Source organism: Xenopus tropicalis, chromosome 7 (genome assembly GCF_000004195.4).
Source record: "Xenopus tropicalis strain Nigerian chromosome 7, UCB_Xtro_10.0, whole genome shotgun sequence".
Classification (NCBI taxonomy): domain Eukaryota; kingdom Metazoa; phylum Chordata; class Amphibia; order Anura; family Pipidae; genus Xenopus; species Xenopus tropicalis.
In genome coordinates this window covers 6,295,564-6,322,829 of record NC_030683.2, presented here as the reverse complement: position 1 = coordinate 6,322,829, position 27,266 = coordinate 6,295,564, and the positions used below count along the sequence as shown (strand labels likewise).

Genomic DNA, 27,266 nt, shown 5'->3' with positions numbered 1-27,266 from the left:
AGCCTATGTCTCATCAGCTTTGTATTTATCCAGAAAGAGAGAAAAACTGTTATTGGGAAATCATATTTTGTTGCTTTTTTTGTTTTTGAACAGCACCAATTAGGGGGGAAGTTTAGAGGGTTTAAGGTGGTTCTGGAGGGGACGTCTCTGTATTGGGCCACAGTATTGGTTCTCTCTTAAATCTTGAATTCCAGCTCAGGACCCAAGATTTCTATTTGTTATGGTTGTCAGAAGAAAATTTCACAGTATTAAAAAGGATAGTGGAATGGCAGCGTGACTGTACAAAAGTGGGGGTGTGTGGGGCTTAAGAGTGTTACCCCAATGTTTCTATATATCTGTAACCTTGTTATGGGCTAAGGGGGCCCAGCCTGAAGGCCAGTTAGGGGGAGATTTGGGGTGAGTGCTTATTTGTGCCCTGGGTACCCCTGGAACTATAGCGGGGTGACTGTTACCCCAATGTTTCTATATATCTGTAACCTTGTTATGGGCTAAGGGGGCCCAGCCTGAAGGCCAGTTAGGGGGGGATTTGGGGTGAGTGCTTATTTGTGCCCTGGGTACCCCTGGAACTATAGCAGGGTGACTGTTACCCCAATGTTTCTATATATCTGTAACCTTGTTATGGGCTAAGGGGGCCCAGCCTGAAGGCCAGTTAGGGGGGATTTGGGGTGAGTGCTTATTTGTGCCCTGGGTACCCCTGGAACTATAGCAGGGTGACTGTTACCCCAATGTTTCTATATATCTGTAACCTTGTTATGGCTAAGGGGGCCCAGCCTGAAGGCCAGTTAGGGGGGGATTTGGGGTGAGTGCTTATTTGTGCCCTGGGTACCCCTGGAACTATAGCAGGGTGACTGTTACCCCAATGTTTCTATATATCTGTAACCTTGTTATGGGCTAAGGGGGCCCAGCCTGAAGGCCAGTTAGGGGGGGATTTGGGTTGAGTGCTTATTTGTGCCCTGGGTACCCCTGGAACTATAGCGGGGTGACTGTTACCCCAATGTTTCTATATATCTGTAACCTTGTTATGGGCTAAGTGGGCCCAGCCTGAAGGCCAGTTAGGGGGGGATTTGGGGTGAGTGCTTATTTGTGCCCTGGGTACCCCTGGAACTATAGCAGGGTGACTGTTACCCCAATGTTTCTATATATCTGTAACCTTGTTATGGGCTAAGGGGGCCCAGCCTGAAGGCCAGTTAGGGGGGGATTTGGGGTGAGTGCTTATTTGTGCCCTGGGTACCCCTGGAACTATAGCAGGGTGACTGTTACCCCAATGTTTCTATATATCTGTAACCTTGTTATGGGCTAAGGGGGCCCAGCCTGAAGGCCAGTTAGGGGGGATTTGGGGTGAGTGCTTATTTGTGCCCTGGGTACCCCTGGAACTATAGCGGGGTGACTGTTACCCCAATGTTTCTATATATCTGTAACCTTGTTATGGGCTAAGGGGGCCCAGCCTGAAGGCCAGTTAGGGGGGGATTTGGGGTGAGTGCTTATTTGTGCCCTGGTGCCCCTGGAACTATAGCGGGGTGACTGTTACCCCAATGTTTCTGTATATCTGTAACCTTGTTATGAGCTAAGGGGAGCTTGAGATTTGTGTATGTTATTTGTACTGGTGCAGTAATACACATTGCCGGTTTGATGCATTTCAGCTGAAACATTTTGTGTGATTATTGCTTTGTACAGTTCCACACAGTTACGAAAATAACCCCTGACTGCTCTGCAGCTCCATGAGTATAGGCAAATGTTGGTTAATGCCACAGGGAGCATTCCTACAAAGGCATTTGCTTCTGCCAGGGTCATGTTTTGTGTTCCTATACTTGGGCTGTGCCTAGAGCTAGATGGCCAAACACAGCCTCATATCTTTGCAACTAATCACGTTTCTTATGGACTAGATTATATTCCACCCGTATCTACCCATAGTCTGCCAAACAAGATAAAGGTGGCCATACACGCCTTGCCAAATGAGCGGATCTTCTTCCAATATCCCCACCTACGGCCCTGGGGCCAAACGATCGAATTAGAACGACGGGTATAGGTGTCCGTCGGTTCCGACTAAACTTCAAACCTGCCCGATCGAGATCTGGCCAATTTCAGGCCAGATGTCGGTCGGGCAGGCCTGTTGCTAGTGCCGATAAGCTTCCGAATCTGTCTAAGGGACCAATATTGGCAGCTAGAATCGGCCCGTGTATGGCCACCTTTACATAGTTTTGGGTCAGGGCCCTTCTCTCCCTTTGAGGGTTTGGGATGGTAAATCTTTCCAACAGGACCATCTCTTGCTTCTATAGTCCAGGCATATGATTTTGTCTAGCAGGACCCTCCCAATCCTCTTTGTCTTCTCGGCACATCATTTTTTTCCCAATTCCTTCACTTTCTTTCATTATCTGGCAAATGCTTCTTTACAGGTCGACCCCCCATTTTTGTCATTTCTAATATCTGGGTGTGAAGCTGTTTTTAAACAGGGCTCCCTTTCTTTCCTCCAGTTTCTGGGTGCATACATTTTCCCTACTGCCCCCCATATTTATGCTTTCAGTCTTTGGGCAGATATAGCAGGAACCCATTCCAATGTGTAGGTAGATGGTTCTAGCACGGAGGCCCCCAACCTTTTTTATCCATGATCCACATTCAAATGTAAAAACAGTCGGGGAGCAACACAAGCATAAAAAGTTACTGGTGGTGTCAAATAAGGCTAATGCCACACGTAGTGTATGGAGTGTATTTTCGGCAAGACAAAAAACGCTTGCCGAGAATACGCTCCATATGCTCTAAAATGCCCCTACCTCTGCATGCGCCCGAGCGTATTTCATTCATTCGGGTGCAGGCACCGGTAGGAGCGTATGGCGCTATTTTCTGGTTGCCGAAAACATTCGCCACACACGAAGGGGCCCGTTCGTTAACGTACGATGGGTACAATTACAAAAATATAGTATTTTTTCTAAAGTTTAGAACTGTTCGTACCGTTAACGATAATATCTTAAAAATTCCGCCACTTTTTGCGTTTTGTATAAATTCTTACGCAAAAGTCGTACCTTTTGCAATGACTATGGATTTCGGAATTCATTCAAGCTTTGGTATCGTGACTATCTTTTGGCCCGGTTATCATGCATTGAAGTTTCAAAGTCAGAAAGGTTTTCGCGCCGTTTACGATCGTTCGAGTACAAAAATTGGATCACAACCACGATATTTTCATAGAAGCACGACGCGTATTTTCGCACAGTTTACACACATCAGAAATTATCGTTATTTGCCAGTCCTGCTTAAAAACATTCCGAAATTCGGACTTTAATGAATGGGCCCCTATGTGATTGCCTATTTGGTAGCCCCTATGTGGGCTGGCACCCTACCGTAGACTCTTTTTGGCAGTACACCTGTTTTTATGCAACAAAACATGGCAGGAATTGGAGGCCACTAGAAGCAACATCCAAGGGGTTGGTGAGCAACATGTTGCCCCTGGTTGGGGACCAGTGTTCTAGCAGGACCCCCTGCTTCCAGTGTCGGGCTACATAGCTATTTCCAGCAGGTTCTCCTCCCTCTCTCAGTTCTACAGTACATTCTGGGCAGACAGCGCCATAAAGCAGGACCTCTGGCCTCTTGTTTTCGTTTGTAGCAGAAAAAGTTGGCATGCCATAAATAAAGCTGACTAACAGCAATGACATTTCCTGGTCCTTTCCCTGCCAGGGGGTGACGTTACCACTCGGCACTTTATGAAAGTGACTCAATGCTCCTCCTGCCGATGTCAAATGGGAGGCAGGTACGTTCTTGCCCAGCCAGTTTTCCGCCCCAGCGTTGCACATCTTTAATAATTCCTAGTAATGCACAAAGGGGAAACAACATTTATATTATTCCGCACCACATAATAATGTCGGCGGCTTTCCATGCTGATTGCAATAGGCCGTCCTTCAGTGGTGCCACTTTTTTACTTTTTACTGCTATGGACAGGATTTGCCATCTACAAAAGATTAAAGGGGTGGTTTACCTTTAAGTTAACTCTTATATGTTATAGAATGGCCAATTCCAAGCAGCTTTTGAATTGGTCTTCATTATTTTTTTTATTTTTTTTTATAATTTTTGAATAATTTGCCCTCTTCTCTTAAAAAACTAAGAAAGCTTTATCAGAAAGGTCTATGTAAATACAGCCATAAGCACTCACAGAAAGTCCTCTATCAAAAGAAACAGGATTTCTTGTCTTTGTTTTCCTGTGCCAGAGACACGCAGCTCTCTCCTCTCTCCCACCTCCCTCAAGAATGCTAAGAACTCCCTCCCCCCTTAGGAATGTGGATCTAAGCCAATCAGCAGGAAGCTTCCTCATAGTCTTACTAACTGAGCATGTACACCGGTCTTGGTGCAGGAGTGAGGCATTATGGGAGCTTTCTTTACACAGCTTGGCGTTTTTTCTCCGTGTTTGGCTTCTGATCTTCTGAACAGGTGAAATATGGGCAGGTATGCCTGCAGCTTGAGATTAACTCTTTATTAGCCTTTCCTTCTCCTTTAACTCTTTGCAGCTTTCAAATGGGGGTCATTGACCCCGGCAGCCACAAACCCTATTGCTCTGTGAGGCTCCAGTTTTATTGTAATAGTTACTTTTTTATTACTTATTTTTCTCTTCAGATCCTCTTCCTATTATTATATATTTTTTAATCAGTTTCTCATTTAAACCACTCCCCGGTTGCTTAAACCATAGCAACCAGATAAGCGCTGATATTCCAAACGGGAGAGCTGCTGAACAAGAAGTCAAATAGTTTAAAAAAAACCAGAAAAACACAAATAATAGATAATTAAGACCAAATTGTCTCCGTATATTACTCTCTACATCATATTAAAAGTCAACCTAAAGATGAACATCCCCTTTAAAAGGCTGGACTGCAGCCTAAATGACTCTTGGACTGTCTCCCAGAAATAACATGATACTGCCCAAAAGAATCAACACTTTCCCCCATAAACCAATGGGGAGTCATTGGCCAACAGGATTTTTTTCAGACTTTTACGTTGCATGAATGGATCGCTGTAGGCTCCATGCACTGAGTGTTGGTCAGCCATTATTGGACTTGGCAACCATCTCCGTCTGTAGGTGGCCATACACTATAAGATGTGGTCGTTTGGTGAGGCAAGGACCCCGTCAATGAGCCAGTGTGGTCTTCAATCTGATGGGAAAATCAAACCTGACCAATTTTTGGCCACGTATAAGTCAGGTTGACCTCTCAGAGGGCCCCATAGATGGGCAGATAAGCTGCCGAATCAGTCTGAAGGGCCTTGTATGGCCCCCTTATGTGTGGCACGCTCCCATTCACTTCCCTTTGTTTCATTTTCATCTACATCTACCTTGCTGCTTCAGCTCTATGAGACCTCTGTGAGTGCACTCACCACAATGAGGCTTTTTGACTCCCGTGACTCAGCATTAGCTATAATTATACCAGCGAGTGTCAATGATCAGGGCAATAGGGCACCTGTTTATATTGCTTTGTATGATACAGTGGTGTCAGTTCTTTCTCAGGAAGATTAGTAGGATAAATTTAGTATGTTATAGAATGGCCAATTCTAAGCAACTTTTCAATTGGTCTTCATTATTTTTATAGGTTTTTACTTCTTTTTTTGACTTGCTTTCAGAAGGGGGTCATTGAAAAAAAAACTATAACTGTTATTGTTAATTTTTATAGCTTTTGTTTCTATTTAGGCCCTTTCCTTTTTATAAATCAGTTTCTCATTTAAACCAGTCCGTGGTTACTAATGTAATTTGGACCCTAGCAACCGGATAGCAGCTGAAACTCCAAACTGGAGAGCTGCTGAACAAAAAGTGAAAGAACTAAAACTTCAAATATATGTATATTTAATTCTATAGTGTTACCTGTGCCCGCAGCCTGGTTGGATGGTGGTAGTGGGCTTTGGGGACTGGAGTTAAGTGGAACATATATATTTTCTGCTTAATAGTAGTATATATATTCCATGTATTACCCAGTCCTATGGTTACTGCTAGAGAGACATATCTTATTGACCTCATTGCAACAGAACAAGAGTTTCATAAATATACTGTTGAGATAGACTACATGGGAACTATCTATCTATCCATCTATCAATTATCTCGCTTTGTTATCTATTTTTCTATCCATTTATCTATCTATTATTTATTGACTCTCTGTTATCTATCTATCCATTTATATCTATCTGTCTATAATGTATTATCTTTCTATTATCTATCTTTCTATCCATTTATATCTATCATGTATTCTATCTCTATTATCTATCTTTCTATCCATCCATTTATATCTATCATCTATATATCTATCTATCATGTATTAGCTCTCTCTATTATCTATCTTTCTATAAATTTATATCTATCTATCTATCTATCTATCTCTATATCTATTGTGTTATCTCTCTATTATTTATCTATCTATCTATCTCTATCATCATCATCTGTCCATCTATATACCCACAACATTAGCAACACAAATAGAATTTATTTTAAAAGTGTGTTCTACCTATTTTAATTATACAAACTGTTTATTATAAAGTATTATAAATCTTTAATGCTTATTAAAGGGGATATTTACCTTTGATTCACTTTTAGTAGAATGTAAAGAGTGATATTCAGAGTCTTCGTTTTTTATTTGTTTTTTTTTTAATTATTTTACTATTTGCTCATGAGCTCTCTAGTTTGGAATTTTAGCTGTTATCTGGTTACTAAGTTCCAAATTGCCTTAGCAACCAGGCAGTTGCAATGAGAGACTGGAAGATGAATGGGAGGGGGTCTGAATAGAAAGAGAAGGAATAAAAAGTAACAATAACAATAAAACTGGAGCCTCACAGAGCAATAGTTTTTTGGCTGCCGGGGTCAGTGACCCCCCATTTGAAAGCTACAAGGAGTCTGAGGAAGTTGCCCTATTCATTGAGCTCATATTAAAGAATTACAACTTGTAAATTCTTAATTAATGTACATTGGACAGTTTCTTTGAATGACATTTCCTTTCATTCTTTGGGGGACACTTTCTCTCAGCGGAGGGAAGAGGCCTATTATTGGTCTGTAGCCAGCCCTGGGCATCAGCCAGACCGGCGATAGGCTCGTGGCCCCAGCCTCGGATTGTTCTTAGTTACTTATTGATTATTTCTGGGCTTCAGTCTGAGCAATATGGGAGTGACGCCAGTTTATTCCATCTAAAAAATCTAATTCAGACAGGGAAATCCAGTCCATTCGGATAGGCAGCCGCTGCATAGATTAGTATTTTTGTTTCCCGATATGCCCAACAGTGAGGAATCTATTGGCGGTCAGAGCAAGTGTCAGCGGATAATGAAATGTGCGTTATTAAAGGGGTAGTTCACCTTTAAGCTAAGTTTTAGAATGGCCAATTCTAAGCAACTTTTCAACTGGTCTTCATTATTTATTTGTTATAGTTTTTGAATTATTTGCTTTCATCTTTACAGCTTTTAAATGGGGGTCACTGACCCCGGCAGCCAAAACCTATTGCTCCATGAGACTCCAGTTTTATTGTTATTGCTACTTATTTTCTACTTAAGCCCTCTCCTAGTCATATAACAGTCTCTCATCCAAACCATTCTCTAGTTGCCAAGGTAACTTGGACCCTAGCAACCAAATAACTGCTGAAATTCCAAACTGAAGAGCTGCTAAACTGAACATTTTTATCTATGACTTGTTGGCTTTCTGGAAGGGAGTATTTTCAGTACTAATCAGTGTATGCAGTTTGGGCTGTAACGTGCGTGGCTTCTCTTGAGACTCCTAAAGGAATCATTATTTATTAGTGTACATACATACAGGTTTGCCACGTGATGTATTCCACGGCAACACATGGATTAAGTGATCTGTTGTTTTCCAATAGGTCTGTTTCCCCCGGGAATGGAGGTCATCACTGAATGCAATGAAAACTGATCTTGCCCAGTTTGATCTTTATTCCTATTGGTACAGACCCACGGCAAAACAAACATGAAATAGGGGGCAGTCCAGAAAGGCCAGAATTAAAATGAATGGATTTGACACTTGTATATGGCAGTCGGTGAAACCAGAACAGCAGAGGAGGGGCTAGAGCTGTAAGGGGCTTGTATATTAAAGGGACACTGCCATGATATTTATGGGCTACTTTTTATTTCTAAACTGTTACATAGCAAATAATTCCCTTTGCCATTTAACCTTTTATTCTTGAACCAACAAATGTATTTGTAGCTGTAATATTGGTGTGTAGGCGCCATCTCAGTGCCTTGTGCCTGAGTCTGAGCTTTCAGCCAGCGCTACACATTAGAACTGCTTTCAGCTAACCTATTGTTTCTCCTACTCCCATGTAACTGGAGGAGTCCCAAGCCGGACTTGGATTTCTTACTATTGAGTGCTATTCTGATACCTACTGGGAGCTGCTATCTTGCTCCCTTCCCATTGTTCTGCTGATGGGCTGCTGGGGGTGAGGGGGGGGGATATCACTCCAACTTGCATGAAAATTTAATAGTAGAGAAAACAAAAAGCAGTATTTTTTTGTGGCCAGTGTGCGTTTTTTTTTTTTGTTGGTTGCCGAGGTCAGTGACCCACCCCGACAACCAGACAGTATTTTCAGCTGTATAATAGAAGCAGCCAGTCTAATTATTAGAAAACCATGCAACAAAGTTGCTTAGGATGGATTCCTCTTTACTTTCACGGCGTTTGGGAGATTGTATTTGGCGAGTTTTTCTGATTGGGTTAAATGAATGGGCCATGTGACTAAGGTTGCCACCCTATACCAAGCAATATTTACTTGGTGGTGAATTTGTAATACCTTAAGGGCCGCCCCCTGGGGTCATAGGATTCCCAGTGCACACAAACAAGCCAAGGCACACATACATGCTAGGCCCCATCAGCCAATGAATGGACAGAGTTCTGCCTTTTGCTCCCACACTACTTCCTGTTACAGATAGAGCTGCATCACTTCCTGTCAGCTGATCTCTAAAGGAAGCACACAGCCCATCACTAAATGGCGGCTCAAGGGAAAGGCTGTAAAAGGGCAATATTTACTGATATATATATTCCAGTTTGGGGAGATTCTTTAATAGGTCACTTAATATAATATAAACTGTCTGTCGGTTACGTATTCATTCTGGGGGGATAGTTTCCATTCAAAAATAATAATAATAATAATTAATAATAACATTAAACATTATATATTATATTGCATTTCATATATGTTACTCTTAGCATTGCCCAGAACATATTAAAATGGAATTTGGGTGACAGTTCCCTGTTAATAATTCAGCGTGGCCTTCAGCTGGGAATCAATATAAATGCAAAGTGGGACGGGAGCGATTACCTGTATTCCGGTTCCAATGCATTATGTAGTAGCGCCGGCAGCAGAACCGCAGTCATTATAAGGAAAGTCTCTATACTAATGCTACATGGGGGCGGGGGGGGGGGCTGGTATTAATAACCTTTTTCCAAATTCATTTTATATGCTGTTCTAACAATAAGGGTAAAGGACAAGTAAACTCCAACTATATAGATGTATAGGCCGGAGTCCGAGTGCTTTTATATAGGTCATGGAATGCCAAAGTGACTACTTATCTCCTTATATTTTACAACAGGGGGTACATTATATTTAGGGATGCACTGAATTTACGATTCAGTTCAAGATTCGGCCTCCCAGCAGGATTTGGCCAAATCCATGTGCCTAGCCGAACCCAAGGTGAAAATGTACCCCTCTTTACCCCTTCTATTACCTTATTTGCATATGCATATTAGGATTAGGTGCATTCGTAATTATTTTTTATTTTATAATAAACAAGTTTCAGTAAGTCATGTGACGCAAATGACGTCACTAAGCCCTGATTATAACTGATGACATCACTAAAGATTCTGCGTTTTTCGGCAGGATTCGGCCGAATCCATGCTCCTGGCTGAACCAAATACGAATCCTAAGCTAATTGGCATATACTAATGAAGGCGTATCCCTTCCGTTGCCTAATTAGCATATGCTAATTAGGATTCAGATTCGGTTCTGTATTCGCCCGAATCCTTTATGAACATCCGTAACATATATACCCAAAAATGAAAAATTATTGGTGAACTTTGTATAAAGTACTTACGAAAAATGCTTTAGCTCCTAGTTGTTGCTCTGTGCTGCAACCAAATACAACTGCAAAAATCCAAAAATAGGAAAAAAAGCTCCAGCAGATTAACTGCAAAACATTTATTATGGGTAGTGGTAACACGACATGTTTCGGGTTAATACCCTTTATCAAGTGTACTTGATAAAGGGTATTAACCCGAAACATATATACCCAGTGTGTAGTGCAGTAACTGACAACTCCCAGCCCTTGAATGTTGCTGAACTGCACTTTACAGCTTTCCTAACAAGCAGTTGGTGAGATGGTGTGAGTTGCGGTTCAACATCCCACATCTCTAGGGCAGTGTATTCAGCACAAGGTTGACTTCCATAACTACCCAAATGCAGTGCTTTTGTGTGCTCTTCCTCAGCCCAGCTTTCTGGGGTACAATTTGTATACCTTCCACCCCACAGCAGCACAAGGGTTAATTGGTTTTGCTTTGGGAAGAATCAATGGAGGAGCATTTTTATTTTCTGCATTCAGCTTGGGGAACTCCGGCTTCTGAACCAAAATGTGTTAAAGAGCCCCACACAGCACAGAAACCCCTAATATCCCTATCCCTGTAATCTGTTCCTTCAAACAGTAGGCATAAATCCCATTTATATGCTGAAATCCAGCTGCACAACAGTTCTACTCTTTCTGTATCATTTGAAATACTGGCAGGGGAGGAGGGACTAAAACACTGATGTTACAACTTGTTTAAACTTCCCCACAGCTTACAGACAGCATGCAGGAACTACATAACCCACAATGCATTGCACTGGGATGTTCCTTTCCTTATTGACATCACGTGTGCAGCAGGGAATTGTGGGATTGGGAGGATACAGGCTGAGGGCAGGCGACTACTGTTACATTTACATTGAGTCACAAAGTAGTCAGTCAGATCAGCAGGGGGAAAGGGGGCGGGGCTTAGGGAACAGGGGGCGGGGCTTAAGGAACTGTTCCAAACCTTAATATTATATTAAAAACAATAAAAACATTTCATACATTTTAATTCATGTGTATTGTACAGTTGCTTGAAATCATGTTTACTTTTTATAAAACCTTGTGTTTGGGCGGAGTTCCCCTTTAACAGAAAAGAAATCGACATACAGACTTTCCATAAAATACAATTTCCCGTGAAAGCACAAAAGCTAAATTTAATTTTGTGAGAAATCAATCGAAGCATTTCCTCATTAGAACGGTTGCTCCCTGGCAACATTATTCTTGTAAATGTCACTGGCTGAAAACCAGAACTCTCTGGCTAACCAGAAACTGGCACAGGGTTGTATAAAACTGGCGGGTCTGAAGGCTGTGGCATATTGATAAGTGTGAGTCTCTCAGGAAGAAAGACAAAATTCCTTACATTGGCAGTACAGGTGTGGGATCTGTTACCTGGAAACCCATTATCCAGAAAGTTCAGTTTCATGTTTAAATGATTCCCTTCTCTCTGTAATAATAAAACAGTACCTGTACTTGATCCCAACTAAGATATAATTACCCCTTATTGGGGCAGAACAGCCCTATTGGGTTTATTTAATGGTTAAATGATTCCCTTTTCTCTGTAATAATAAAACAGTACCTGTACTTGATCCCAACTAAGATATAATTACCCCTTATTGGGGCAGAACAGCCCTATTGGGTTTATTTAATGGTTAAATGATTCCCTTTTCTCTGTAATAATAAAACAGAACCTGTACTTGATCCCAACGATTGCCATCGTATTATTTACATCCAAACAGATAATTACCAGTGTATATCTGTATAAGGTGCTGTTGGTAATTGGGTGTGGGGTATATTGGCAGCTCTCACTCATCAATATTTACAGCGTGCCCGCTGACTCCCTGCCAGCTTCTCTCACTGAATGTCGCCCAAGCTCAGAGCCATAATCATTAGTGATGAACACACTACATTTCATTTATATCTTATCTTTAGAACAGAAATAGCTTAAGGGCTCTGGCACACGGGGGAGATTAGTCGCCCGTGATTAACTCCCTGTTCGCGGGCGACTAATCTCCCCGAGTTGCCTACCCCTGCCATCCCACCGGCGAACATGTAAGTCGCCGGCGGGATGGCAGACGCGGCGGCGCGATTTCGCGCAAATCGCCGAAAAAAACGATTTCGGCGATTCCCTGAAATTGCCCCGCCGCGTCTGCCATCCCGCCGGCGACTTACATGTTCGCCGGTGGGATGGCAGGGGTAGGCAACTCGGGGAGATTAGTCGCCCGCGAACAGGGAGTTAATCGCGGGCGACTAATCTCCCCCGTGTGCCAGAGCCCTTAGGCTTCCCGGCCTAAATACCCGTAAGCATTTGATCTCCTTGTGAGACATTCATGTTTTCTAAGGTTGTCCAACAGCCCCTGGACACCTTGTAAACTGCAACAAGGATGTTTAAATAAAATGGACTTTAAACTTTAAAGGGCAACTAAAACTCAACAGAGAATTAAGATAGAAATATTGCACCTTATGTTTCGGGCTTCTGGATCAGCCTAAGGGAACCACAGTCCTTTAGCAGGGAAGATCTGTGCCCCCAAATATGCCCCCCATCTTCTTCTCTGCTGATTCCCAGCATGTAAACTGGGCTGCTATCACTTACCTGAGCTTAGGGACTGACCCTCACTAATATATATATATATATATATATATATATATATATATATATATATCGGTGAAGAAGAGGCCGCTCTCACAGGACTTATGAATAGCAAAAAAGTATTTTATTTTTACAACTGGTGAACTGACGTTTCGGCTGAACCTCAGCCTTTCTCAAAGTTGCCAAACACAGTGATTACAAACCATAAATACCCCCAGTGGCGGGAAAAACCACGAACAAAACATGTAAGAGTGACGTCACACGAACCCGTATACCAAATGAAAAGGCAATCTCATACAATGAATAGCAAAAAGTAAATAGATAAAAAAGTAAATAAATAAACAATAAAAAATAAAAAAGCACCACACTTAATAACGAACTAATACTAGGGACTATAGTAGAAATAAAATCATAGACAGCAAAAAGAAAAAAGAAACGGAAAAAAAGAGTATACCGTTAAGCGTATAAGTAAAGCCCACACTATAAGGAAGTGTATTAGGAAGGGAAACATAGTTACAGTAACGTAATCACAAGCAGTTTCGGCTGCTCCGAGGAAGCCATGTGTAGTACCCGAAATTTGGGGCGAATTGGCCGCTTTCTGGTGAGGTGAAGGGAGGCTACCCGGCTAATAACTGGCTGGTATATACTGAAAAGGGGAGTCCCCAAGGCATATATATATATATATATATATATACACATATATATATACACAATATATTAGGGATGCACCGAATCCGTTATATTTGTATTTGTAAAAATAAAATACTTTTTTGCTATTCATAAGTCCTGTGAGAGCGGCCTCTTCTTCACCGATGTCTGTTCCCGTTTTCAAGGCTGCACCCAGGCAATCTATATACTGTATACGTGAGTGCCAGTGAATTTGCATTTCGTTATATATATATATATATATATATATATATATATATACATATACACAATATATTAGGGATGCACCGAATCCGTTATATTTGGGTTCAGCCGAAAGATTCAGCCGAATCCTAATTTGCAGTATGTCAATTATGACTCTGCACAACAAGCCTTGTAGATTGTAAACTCTTTTGGGCAGGGCTCCCTTCCCCTCCTGTATCGGTTACTGATTGCTTTATATGTTACTCCTTGTAGAGTGTAAGCTCTTTTGGGCAGGGCCCTCTTCCCCTCCTGTATCGGTTATTGATTGCTTTATATGTTACTCCTTGTAGAGTGTAAGCTCTTTTGGGCAGGGCTCCCTTCCCCTCCTGTATCGGTTACTGATTGCTTTATATGTTACTCCTTGTAGAGTGTAAGCTCTTTTGGGCAGGGCTCCCTTCCCCTCCTGTATCGGTTACTGATTGCTTTATATGTTACTCCTTGTAGAGTGTAAGCTCTTTTGGGCAGGGCCCTCTTCCCCTCCTGTATCGGTTATTGATTGCTTTATATGTTACTCCTTGTAGAGTGTAAGCTCTTTTGGGCAGGGCTCCCTTCCCCTCCTGTATCGGTTACTGATTGCTTTATATGTTACTCCTTGTAGAGTGTAAGCTCTTTTGGGCAGGGCTCCCTTCCCCTCCTGTATCGGTTACTGATTGCTTTATATGTTACCCGGCTAATAACTGGCTGGTATATACTGAAAAGGGGACTCCCCTTTTCAGTATATACCAGCCAGTTATTAGCCGGGTAGCCTCCCTTCACCTCACCAGAAAGCGGCCAATTCGCCCCAAATTTCGGGTACTACACATGGCTTCCTCGGAGCAGCCGAAACTGCTTGTGATTACGTTACTGTAACTATGTTTCCCTTCCTAATACACTTCCTTATAGTGTGGGCTTTACTTATACGCTTAACGGTATACTCTTTTCTTCCGTTTCTTTTTTCTTTTTGCTGTCTATGATTTTATTTCTACTATAGTCCCTAGTATTAGTTCGTTATTAAGTGTGGTGCTTTTTTATTTTTTATTGTTTATTTATTTACTTTTTTATCTATTTACTTTTTGCTATTCATTGTATGAGATTGCCTTTTCATTTGGTATACGGGTTCGTGTGACGTCACTCTTACATGTTTTGTTCGTGGTTTTTCCCGCCACTGGGGGTATTTATGGTTTGTAATCACTGTGTTTGGCAACTTTGAGAAAGGCTGAGGTTCAGCCGAAACGTCAGTTCACCAGTTGTAAAAATAAAATACTTTTTTGCTATTCATAAGTCCTGTGAGAGCGGCCTCTTCTTCACCGATGTCTGTTCCCGTTTTCAAGGCTGCACCCAGGCAATCTATATACTGTATACGTGAGTGCCAGTGAATTTGCATTTCGTTATATATATATATATATATATATATATATATATATATATATATATATATACACAATATATTAGGGATGCACCGAATCCGTTATATTTGGGTTCAGCCGAAAGATTCAGCCGAATCCTAATTTGCAGTATGTCAATTATGACTCTGCACAACAAGCCTTGTAGATTGTAAACTCTTTTGGGCAGGGCTCTCTTCCCCTCCTGTATCGGTTACTGATTGCTTTATATGTTACTCCTTGTAGAGTGTAAGCTCTTTTGGGCAGGGCTCCCTTCCCCTCCTGTATCGGTTATTGGTTGCTTTATATGTTACTCCTTGTAGAGTGTAAGCTCTTTTGGGCAGGGCTCTCTTCCCCTCCTGTATCGGTTACTGATTGCTTTATATGTTACTCCTTGTAGAGTGTAAGCTCTTTTGGGCAGGGCTCCCTTCCCCTCCTGTATCGGTTATTGGTTGCTTTATATGTTACTCCTTGTAGAGTGTAAGCTCTTTTGGGCAGGGCCCTCTTCCCCTCTTGTATCGGTTACTGATTGCTTTATATGTTACTCCTTGTAGAGTGTAAGCTCTTTTGGGCAGGGCTCTCTTCTCCTCTTGTATCGGTTACTGATTGCTTTATATGTTACTCCTTGTAGAGTGTAAGCTCTTTTGGGCAGGGCTCTCTTCACCTCCTGTATCGGTTATTGGTTGCTTTATATGTTACTCTGTATGTCCAATGTATGTAACCCACTTATTGTACAGCGCTGCGGGATATGTTGGCTTTATAAATAAATGAAAATAATAATAAAGCAATAAATGCTGAATGACATTTTGCGTATGCTTAGAGAGGCTGTTCACCTTTGAGTTAACTTTTAGTATGATGTAGAGAGTAATATTCCTAGACAATTTACAATTGGCCATTTTTTAATTATTTAGCTTTTTGTTCGGCAGCCCTCCAGTTTAGAATTTTAGCAGGTATCTTGTAGCTAGGGTCTAATTTAACCTAGCAACAGTGGTTTGAGAGAAAGACAGAAATAGGAATAAGAGAGATCCTGAATAAAAACTAATAAAAAGTAACAATAATAAAACTGGAGCCTCACTGGAGCAGCCGGGGTCAGTGACCCCCATTTAAACGCCGAAAATAGCCAGAACAAAACAGCAAATAATTAAAAAAACTACAAAAAATGAAGACCAATTGAAAACTTGCTAAGAATAGGCCATTCTATAACAGACTAAAAGTTAACCTGAAGGTGAGCCACATCTTTAAGATAGTTTTTCCAAGGGAAGAGGTTTTTGTTGTAAGCGATAAGAAAGGAAACCATATTCAACCTCTCACCCATATTAACTCTTTCATTGCCCGTAGAATGTGTGGAATTTGTGCTTTTCAAATTCCAGGTGGAATTTTTACGCTTGCCTAAACATGCCTAAATGTTTGTGTTATTCCACTCCTGTGACAAGATATAGGGCTCTAAAGGTGCCCATACACAGGCCAAAACGTGTTTTGGCTGCTGCAAAAACCATATATTTTTCCAGTGTACACATTCTGACAAATCCAAAATGGGTAACTATATATTTCTACTCCAAACTGCTAAACTTTGCATTTTTTTTTTAAATACATTTCTAAAAATTGCAAAGTTTGCAATCTACAGCATTTTGTCCTTTAGTACACAGATAAAAAAAACTAAAAGCTGCCCCGCCATCAGGATATTCGGTTCACCCATAAGTAAATTTGTGATGAGGCGTTTGGCAGCATTGTTTGGACATTATAAAGGAACACCTTAAAGGGAAACTGTCACCCTAAGAAATAATTCTAAATGTATTTTTATTGTGTCTGTCAAGCAAAATAAACTTCATTTTCACTATATAAATAATCATGTTTCGTTCAGTCTTGAAATTACGCAATCACGGCAAACAGTCAGGCGCCATTTTGTGGACTCTGTTAGTAAGGCAAGCTTTGTATCATGCCAAAATCTTTTTAATTTGATAGAATAGAGAACCAGATGACCAGCTACACAATTAGATGGTGAGGAGGGAGGGGGAAAGAGAGGAGTGTAGTGACATCTAAGAAATGCTGAATGGAAAGTGAAAGTAATGGTTTGGCATAGAGGCGGGGCAGGCAATTTATGATTGAAAGCAGGGATTTTTAAATGCCTATAAAATGGGTATGGATAGTGCTGGGCGGTATGACCAAAAATTTATATCACGGTATTTTTCAAAATTATATCGGTATCACGGTATTTGACGGTATTTTTTTTCCCCCATGCATGATTAGGTGACCACCCCAAACACCCGCCACCCGCACCCCCCCCGCCACCCCAAACACCCCCCCATCCGCACGCTACCCCCCCACCCCACCCCACCCCACCCCAAACACCCCCCATCCGCACGCACCCCCCCCACCCCACCCCACCCCCCCCAAACACCCCCCCATCCGCACGCACCCCCCCCCCCCAAACACCCCCCCATCCGCACACACCCCCCCCACCCCACCCCACCCCAAACACCCCCCCATCCGCACACAGCCCCCCCACCCCACCCCAAACACCCCCCCATCCGCACACACCCCCCCCACCCCACCCCACCCCAAACACCCCCCCATCCGCACACCCCCCCCCCACCCCAAACACCCCCCATCCGCACACACCCCCCACCCCACCCCACCCCAAACACCCCCCATCCCCTTCACATAAATATAACTCCCCACCCCACCCCACCCCATCCCAACCCCCCCAAACACAACCCCATCCCCTTCACATAAGTATAACCCACCCACCCCCCCCCCAAACACCCCCCCATCCCCTTCACATAAAATATAATTACTTGCCAGGCACCCCCCCCCCCGACAGCTCACATTGGTATCCGACTCTGAATGCGTCCTAGCGATGGCGCTTTTGTAGAGTGTGCGCACTGACGTCACGTGCGCACCCGGAAGTATTCACGCACACCGGTATGGGGGTATGTAGAAAATTCATATCGGTTTCAAAAAAAACACCGGTGATCGGTTTTTACCGGTATACCCCCCAGCACTAGGTATGGATGTGTCAATGAAAAAAGGAATTGGAGTTTTTTATGTATAATTTGAAAAAGACTTTTATTACAGAGCTTTTAATGTCTCCCACAGTGGCAGGTCCCCTTTAAAGGAACAGTTCAGTGTAAAAATGAAACTGGGTAAAATAGACAGACTGCGCAAAATAAAAAATGTAATCTAGAAAGGCTGGAATGGGCAGATGTCTAACATAATAGCCAGAACACTACTTCCTGCTTTACAGCTCTCTCTAAGCTGTCAGTAACCAATCAGTGACTTTAGGGGGGCCACATCGGACATAACAGTTAGTTTGCTTCTGAATCTGACCTGCGTGCCCACAAACTAACTGACAGTTATGTCTCATGTGGCCCCCCCTAAAGTCACTGACTAACTAAGAGCTTAGAGAGCTGAAAGCAGCAAGTAGTGTTCTGGCTATTATGTTAGACATCTGCCCATTCCAGCCTTTATAGTTCCCAGTTTATAAATACAAATATACAGAGGGGGAATGTTCTGCTCACACAGCAAGGTGCGGCTTTATACTTTATTGTGTATTTAAAGACAAACTAAACGGAAGCTGAACGCGACTAATAAACACCATATCATTCCCCAACAATGCGATTACCGCTGCATGAAGGACATCGGCGCCTCGTTTCCTTCCTCTCGGGAGTAGTTGTTCTGCGCCTATTTGTTTTATAGGACACTTAAGGCTCAGCTACAAAAGAGATCCTCCGCTCCTTCACGCTTCATATCTTCTTATCACATTACTTCTTGGCTTATATTCTGTTGGAAATTTAAACCATGAAATTTTAATGGCGCTTTAACTGTTTAGTGCTCTGCCTCGTAAAGTGCAGCTATTCTATTGGCCCTGCTGAAGGCCGAGTAACGTGGAGATATATATATCTTAGCTGATTTTATTTGGGGAAGGAGTTTTGGTGGTTTTTTTTAATGGGTTTGTTTACTTTTAAGTTAACTTTTAGTATGTTATAGAATGGGCAATTCTAAGCAACTTTTCAATTGGTCTTTATTATTTTATAGTTTTTATTTGCCGCCTTCTTCTTCTTCTAACTCTTTGCAGATTTTAAAAGGGGGGTCACTGACCCCGGCAGCCAAAAGACTATAACTTTGGGTTGAAGGAGTAGGTTGAACTAGAACACTGTGATTGTTGTTTATAGGAGATGGGGCAGGGAAACTTTTTTTAATGAAGCGGAGTGGGCTATTAAACTCTTATGTGCTAGCTTAAGAGCAAGGAGGCCTTTATCTCGAGCAGTGGGCTGGACTAGAACACTGTAATGGCAGCCTACAGGGGGAGGGACAAGGAGTCTATAACTCAAGCAGTGGGCTGGACTAGAACATTGTAATGGCAGCCTACAGGGGGAGGGACAAGGAGTCTATAAATTGAGCAGTGGGCTGGACTAGAACACTGTAATGGCAGCCTACAGGGGGAGGGGCAAGGAGTCTATAAATTGAGCAGTGGGTTGGACTAGAACATTGTAATGGCAGCCTACAGGGGGATGGACAAGGAGTCTATAAATTGAGCAGTGGGCTGGACTAGAACACTGTAATGGCAGCCTACAGGGGGAGGGACAAGGAGTCTATAACTCAAGCAGTGGGCTGGACTAGAACATTGCAATGGCAGCCTACAGGGGGAGGGACAAGGAGTCTATAACTCAAGCAGTGGGCTGGACTAGAACATTGTAATGGCAGCCTACAGGGGGAGGAGCAAGGAGTCTATAACTCAAGCAGTGGGCTGGACTAGAACACTGTAATGGCAGCCTACAGGGAGAGGGACAAGGAGTCTATAACTCAAGCAGTGGGCTGGACTAGAACATTGTAATGGCAGCCTACAGGGGGAGGGACAAGGAGTCTATAACTCAAGCAGTGGGCTGGACTAGAACATTGTAATGGCAGCCTACAGGGGGAGGGACAAGGAGTCTATAACTCAAGCAGTGGGCTGGACTAGAACATTGTAATGGCAGCCTACAGGGGGAGGGACAAGGAGTCTATAAATTGAGCAGTGGGCTGGACTAGAACACTGTAATGGCAGCCTACAGAGGGAGGGGCAAGGAGTCTATAACTCAAGCAGTGGGCTGGACTAGAACACTGTAATGGCAGCCTACAGGGGGAGGGACAAGGAGTCTATAAATTGAGCAGTGGGTTGGACTAGAACATTGTAATGGCAGCCTACAGGGGGAGCGACAAGGAGTCTATAACTCAAGCAGTGGGCTGGACTAGAACATTGTAATTGCAGCCTACAGGGGGAGCGACAAGGAGTCTATAACTCAAGCAGTGGGCTGGACTAGAACATTGTAATGGCAGCCTACAGGGGGAGGGGCAAGGAGTCTATAACTCAAGCAGTGGGCTGGACTAGAACACTGTAATGGCAGCCTACAGGGGGAGGGGCAAGGAGTCTATAACTCAAGCAGTGGGCTGGACTAGAACATTGTAATGGCAGCCTACAGGGGGAGGAGCAAGGAGTCTATAACTCAAGCAGTGGGCTGGACTAGAACACTGTAATGGCAGCCTACAGGGGGAGGGACAAGGAGTCTATAACTCAAGCAGTGGGCTGGACTAGAACATTGCAATGGCAGCCTACAGGGAGAGGGACAAGGAGTCTATAACTCAAGCAGTGGGCTGGACTAGAACATTGTAATTGCAGCCTACAGGGGGAGGGAAAAGGAGTCTATAACTCAAGCAGTGGGCTGGACTAGAACATTGTAATGGCAGCCTACAGGGGGAGGGGCAAGGAGTCTATAAATTGAGCAGTGGGCTTTGTGTGTATGTATGTATGTATGTATGTGTGTGTGTATATATATATATATATATATATATATATATATATATATATCTCCTGACGACGATCCCCAGTGGATTGAAACGCGTAGATATGGAGGTCTAATAAAGGATTTATGGTTGGACTTGATGCCGTGAGTGCTGTTTATGAAGGTGTGTGTCTATGTATATATATATATATATGATATTCGAGTAGGATTAAAGGGCAAGTGAGTGTTTTCACTGTAAATTATATTTAGTCAATGCAGTTCTTCAACCTGGAAAATGTAAGCCTCTCAACTCTATTTTTCATCCTGTTTATAATGATTTTTTTTACCAGTAATAAGTCAGGTAGCGTTTCTCAGCAGCCGTGGGAAGGAATGCCCTTGGGCATAAATGCACTCATCCCTCATACAGCGAGTATCTCTCTCTGCCTGGGAAGGAATCGGCTTTCTACTCCTGTATCATAGCAGGAAATCATGTCGCCTTCTTGGTGCCTTCATGTAAAATCTTTTCCTTTAGTATTCCTATCATTATATCATCCTTTATACAATTATTCACTCGCTTTCTAACATTCTGCTTGCTAGAGGCCACCTTGAGATTAAAGGGTAACTAGACACTCACTTTTATTAACTGCAGTACATTGATGAAAACTGACTGCTTGCTAGTGGGTCAGAGAGGTCGATAAGTTGATCATAAAAAAAACACCTATACAGCACAGAAACCTCTTTGGTTCTGACCAACTGGTTCCAAATCCCTACTGTAAAAGCTAACTTCTAGGCTCTAAAAACTGCCCTTCCTTCAAAGGGTCCAGGTTTCTCTCCCCTCATGATAAACTCCAGTACAGGTATTGGATCCGTTATCCAGAAACCCACTATCCATAAGGTTTGATTAACGGGAAAGCCATCATCCATAGACTCCATTATAAACAAATAATTCTAATTTTTAAAAATGATTCCCTTTTCTCTGTGATAATAAAACAGTACCTGTACTTGATCCCAACTAAGATATAATTACCCCTTATTGGGGGCAGAACAGCCCTATTGGGTATATTTAATGGTTAAATGATTCCCTTTTCTCTGTAATAATAAAACAGTACCTGTACTTGATCCCAACTAAGATATAATTACCCCTTATTGGGGGCAGAACAGCCCTATTGGGTATATTTAATGGTTAAATGATTCCCTTTTCTCTGTAATAATAAAACAGTACCTGTACTTGATCCCAACTAAGATATAATTACCCCTTATTGGGGCAGAACAGCCCTATTGGGTTTATTTAATGGTTAAATGATTCCCTTTTCTCTGTAATAATAAAACAGTACCTGTACTTGATCCCAACTAAGATATAATTACCCCTTATTGGGGCAGAACAGCCCTATTGGGTTTATTTCATGGTTAAATGATTCCCTTTTCTCTGTAATAATAAAACAGTATCTGTACTTGATCCCAACTAAGATATAATTACCCCTTATTGGGGCAGAACAGCCCTATTGGGTTTATTTCATGGTTAAATGATTCCCTTTTCTCTGTAATAATAAAACAGTACCTGTACTTGATCCCAACTAAGATATAATTACCCCTTATTGGGGGCAGAACAGCCCTATTGGGTTTATTTAATGGTTAAATGATTCCCTTTTCTCTAATAATAAACAGTACCTGTACTTGATCCCAACTAAGATATAATTACCCCTTATTGGGGCAGAACAGCCCTATTGGGGTTTATTTCATGGTTAAATGATTCCCTTTTCTCTAATAATAAAACAGTACCTGTACTTGATCCCAACTAAGATATAATTACCCCTTATTGGGGCAGAACAGCCCTATTGGGTTTATTTCATGGTTAAATGATTCCCTTTTCTCTAATAATAAAACATTACCTGTACTTGATCCCAACTAAGATATAATTACCCCTTATTGGGGGCAGAACAGTCCGATTGGGTTTAATTAATTTTTAAATGATTTTTTAGCAGACTTAAGGTATTGAGATCCAAAATACAGAAATACACTGAGCATTCTGGATAACGGGTCCCATACCTGTTCATTGTAGTAGTACGTTTTCTCCATAGACTTCTGAAGGTCATAATCAGACCTGAAGGACACCTACAGCAGGAGAACACAGATAAGAAATGCCAAGCTACTGTGTTTGCATGGACCCCTGCCTAGGCAAGATGTCTGTGTTCATTTATGCACATGAAATGTCCAGCACTTAAAGCAATACTGTCATGGGAAAACATGTTTTTTCAAAACCCATCAGTTAATAGAGCTTCTACAGCAGAATCCTGCATTGTAATCTGTTGTTCCCATGGGGCTAGCCATATTCTTCATTTCCCAGGGTGCCACAGCCATGTGACCTGTGCTCTGATAAACTTCAGTCTCACTTTACTGCTGCGCTGCAAGTTGGAGTGATATCCCCCCCCCTCACCCCCAGCAGCCGATCAGCAGAACAATGGGAAGGGAGCAAGATAGCAGCTCCCAGTAGGTATCAGAATAGCACTCAATAGTAAGAAATCCAAGTCTGGCTTGGGACTCCTCCAGTTACATGGGAGTAGGAGAAACAATAGGTTAGCTGAAAGCAGTTCTAATGGGTAGCGCTGGCTGAAAGCTCAGACTCAGGCACAAGGCACTGAGATGGCGCCTACACACCAATATTACAGCTACAAATACATTTGTTGGTTCAAGTATAAAAGTTTAAATGGCAGAGGGAGCTTTTATGATTGGCTGCATCCCAAGTGCAGTCACTTGCTAGTGTTATTATTTATCTATAATAAGCCAAACAGGAATTATACATAAGTTCCCTTTTCCCACAAACTTCCCTTTCTCTGCAAAGTGATGCAAAAACGCACAAGGTTTGCCGTAGCCTTGTAACCATAGCAACGCAGCAGTTGTAGGCTTTAATTTTTACTACTGAACTAGCCGACGTGGGCTTCCAATGCCTGGGCAGTTTTATCTGTGTATAACCCTCTCATTCTGCGTCTGAAAAACTCTGTATTGTTGCATTACTGATTAAATAAAGTTTAGCTTTATTGTGAGGGATATTTTGTGGTTTATACCTAGCCAAAATTTGTTAAAGAGCCCCACACAACACGGAAGCCCCTTATATACCTATAACGATAATTTGTTTCTTCAAAAAGTAGGAATAAATTCCATTTTATATGTTGAAATCCAGCTGCAAAATAGTTCTTCTCTTTCTGCATTATTTGAAATCCTGGCAGGGGAGGAGGGACTAAAACACTGATGTTACAAATTGTAACAACTGCTCCCCAGCTTACAGACAGCATGCAGGAACTACATAACCCACAATGCATTGCACTGGGATGTTCCTTTCCTTATTGACATCACGTGTGCAGCAGGGGATTGTGGGATTGGGAGAAGGCAGGCTGAGGACAGTCGACTACTGTTATATTTTATTTGAGTCTCAAAGTAGCCAGCCACATCAGCAGGGGAACAGAGGCGGGGCTTAGGGAACAGGGGTGTGGCTTAGGGAACAGGGGGTGGGGCTTAGGGAACTAGATTATTACATTAAAAATCATGGAAAGGCTGCATATTTTTTAATTGTTGTATATTGCAAAGAACAAGCAACACCACATTTTTTTAATTACTTTACCCCCCCCCCCCAAACTATAATGATAGGTAAGGCTAACTTGCCCCTGGAATTTTTAAAAATTAAGCTTGTATTTGACCTGCAAAGTGCCTCATAGGATGGCAGCTTGAATTGAATGTCTCTATCCCTTTGGACAGCTTTGGGGGCAATGACGTGAGCATATATTTAATATATATCTAGAGGAATTCAAGCTGTTGATAACTTTTGACTATGGGGTGCTTTTCAAGTCAGCTTCAAGCTGAAGATATAAAAAAAAAACAACCCAAGGGGAAGTAAGCCTTACCTATCATTATAGCTATTTTCTGGGAAATAAAGTATTTAAAAATGTTGGTGTTTACTGTTCCTTTAAAATTAAGGAGTTACTTGTTTGGGTGGATTTCCCCTTTAGAGAAAATCTAAAATGAGTGTTTATTTTTCCTCTCACAGCTACGGACTTGCTGCTGGCCTGGAATCCTATCTGCTTGGGCCTGGTCGAAGGGATTATTGGGAAGGTTCAGCTTCACACAGGTAAGATTTTAGCCAATGGTTTGTGGCTGTATGCAGGGAGTCGGGACGCCGTCACTCACAGTTATTTGCCCCTTTTTTCTGTTGCTTGTCACATACTGATAACAATACAAACAGAGAATGAAGTCAGATGTACACAGTGTTGCAATATTATTATCACTCATATTTATATAGTGCTGACATGTCACATGGGGACTTTTATTTTTTTAAAGGGGAACTCACACTGAAGAAAATATAATTTTTAAGCTTGCTGCATTTCATTGCACTGATTGATGATGGAAAAAAAGGCTTAAGTACTTTTGTGCTCCTTGCAACCCTGGCACATTTGCCCTTATAGCATTGGCTTCATAACTAGATGTAATTGGGCCCCACAGCAAATTCAGATTAGGGCCCCAAAACGTTGGTATGTCTACCGAGGTATATTACTGGTATATAGTCACCTTTGAGTTAAGTTTTAGTATGTTATATAATGTCCAATTCTAAGCAACTTTTCAATTGGTCTTCATTATTTATTTATTTATAGTTTTTGAATTATTCGCCTTCTTCTGCAGCTTTCAAACGGGGGTCACTGACCCCCGGCAGCCAAAAATACGCATTTATCAATGAGGCTCCAGTTCTATTGTTGTTCTTACTTTTTATCAGATATTTTTCTTTTTAGATCTATTCATATCCCAGTCTCTCATTTCAAGCTGCTCCCTGGTTGCTATGATCATTTAAACCCTAGCAACCAGAGAGCAGCTGAAATTCCAAGCTGGAACTGCTGCCGAACAAAAAGTGAAATAACTAAAAAAAAAAAAAAAAAAAAATAGTGAAGACCAGTTGCAATTTGTCTCAGAATATAACTTTTTGTATCATACTTAAACCACAACCCCTTTAATTAGGCTTTTACTGGGCCCCCTATACTCAGGGCTGGACTGGGGGGTGCAGGGCCTACCAATGACCCCTGCCGCCTCCACTCCCCTCCCCCCCCCGCCAAGGCCCCCAGCACCTTCCGGCCCCCAGCACCTTCCGGCCCCCAACACCTTCCGCCCCCCTCCTTAAAAGAAACAGTTCGTCGGGGGAGGGAGACTGCAGATCGCAGGAGTTCCCTGGGGGGGATCGGATCTGGGCCGCAGAGGCCCACCTGGATTTTAGACGCTGCATATACCCCTGCCCCCCCCCTCCCCCTGCTTCATCTCCAGTTATTCCTGATTGTAGATTGGATCTAGGAGCCCAGGGATGCCACAGGCTTGCCCAACAAGCCAATGTATGTATACACATAAACTACTACATGTTGTAAAATAAAGGCTGTTTTCACAACACTCCCCAAAAACCTATTATGTGGCTTTAGATAGAAACCACCCCATTGTATCTTATTAGTGCCAGTCTGTAGCAGGCGAAAGCCTGTTTATTCTTGCTCCCTGAGGTTCTTGTTTATTTCTCCTCAGCAAAAGTGCCCAGCTCTGTTTGTTGTTAAGCACTTGGCGCTGTGAGAAGCCCGACAGCTGATTGCCCAAGGGCACAAGCGACACCGGTGTATATTGGGTCAGCGTCACAGGCGTTTGATTCAATATATACGGTGGGGGTGAACACAGGAGCTGAGAGGTAGAAAATCAGTACAGGTATGGGATCTGTTAAATAAAATGCTTGGTACCTATGCTGGCCCTAGGGGTGGCCCTTGCTTGGTACCTATGCTGGCCCTAGGGGTGGCCCTTGCTTGGTACCTATGCTGGCCCTAGGGGTGGCCCTTGCTTGGTACCTATGCTGGCCCTAGGGGTGGCCCTTGCTTGGTACCTATGCTGGCCCTAGGGGTGGCCCTTGCTTGGTACCTATGCTGGCCCTAGGGGTGGCCCTTGCTTGGTACCTATGCTGCCCTAGGGGGTGGCCCTTGCTTGGTACCTATGCTGGCCCTAGGGGGGGCCCTTGCTTGGTACCTATGCTGGCCCTAGGGGGTGGCCCTTGCTTGGTACCTATGCTGGCCCTAGGGGTGGCCCTTGCTTGGTACCTATGCTGGCCCTAGGGGGTGGCCCTTGCTTGGTACCTATGCTGGCCCTAGGGGTGGGGTACCTTGCTTGGTACCTATGCTGGCCCTTAGGCTTAGGGGGTGGCCCTTGCTTGATACCTATGGCTGGCCTAGGGGTGGCCCTTGCTTGGTACCTATGCTGGCCCTAGGGGTGGCCCTTGCTTGGTACCTATGCTGGCCTAGGGGTGGCCCTTGCTTGGTACCTATGCTGGCCCTAGGGGTGGCCCTTGCTTGGTACCTATGCTGGCCTAGGGGGTGGCCCTTGCTTGGTACCTATGCTTGCCCTAGGGGGTGGCCCTTGCTTGGTACCTATGCTGGCCTAGGGGTGGCCTTGCTTGGTACCTATGCTGGCCCTGGGTCCTTGCTTGGTACCTATGCTTGCCCTAGGGGGTGGTCCTTGCTTGGTACCTATGCTGGCCTAGGGGTGGCCCTTGCTTGGTACCTATGCTTGCCCTAGGGGGTGGCCCTTGCTTGGTACCTATTCTGG

The 27,266-nt window shown here is 43.0% G+C and overlaps 1 protein-coding gene across 1 annotated transcript in view; it reads left to right on the top strand.

Annotated features, from left to right (window-relative positions):
• inpp5f (inositol polyphosphate-5-phosphatase F) overlaps positions 1-27,266 on the top strand; it is a 73,449-nt gene that overhangs the window by 5,789 nt on the left and 40,394 nt on the right. The window contains exon 2 of the mRNA XM_031905517.1: positions 24,700-24,780. Within this exon, the coding sequence (XP_031761377.1) occupies positions 24,700-24,780 (81 nt within the window). The remainder of the gene's footprint in view (positions 1-24,699; positions 24,781-27,266) is intronic.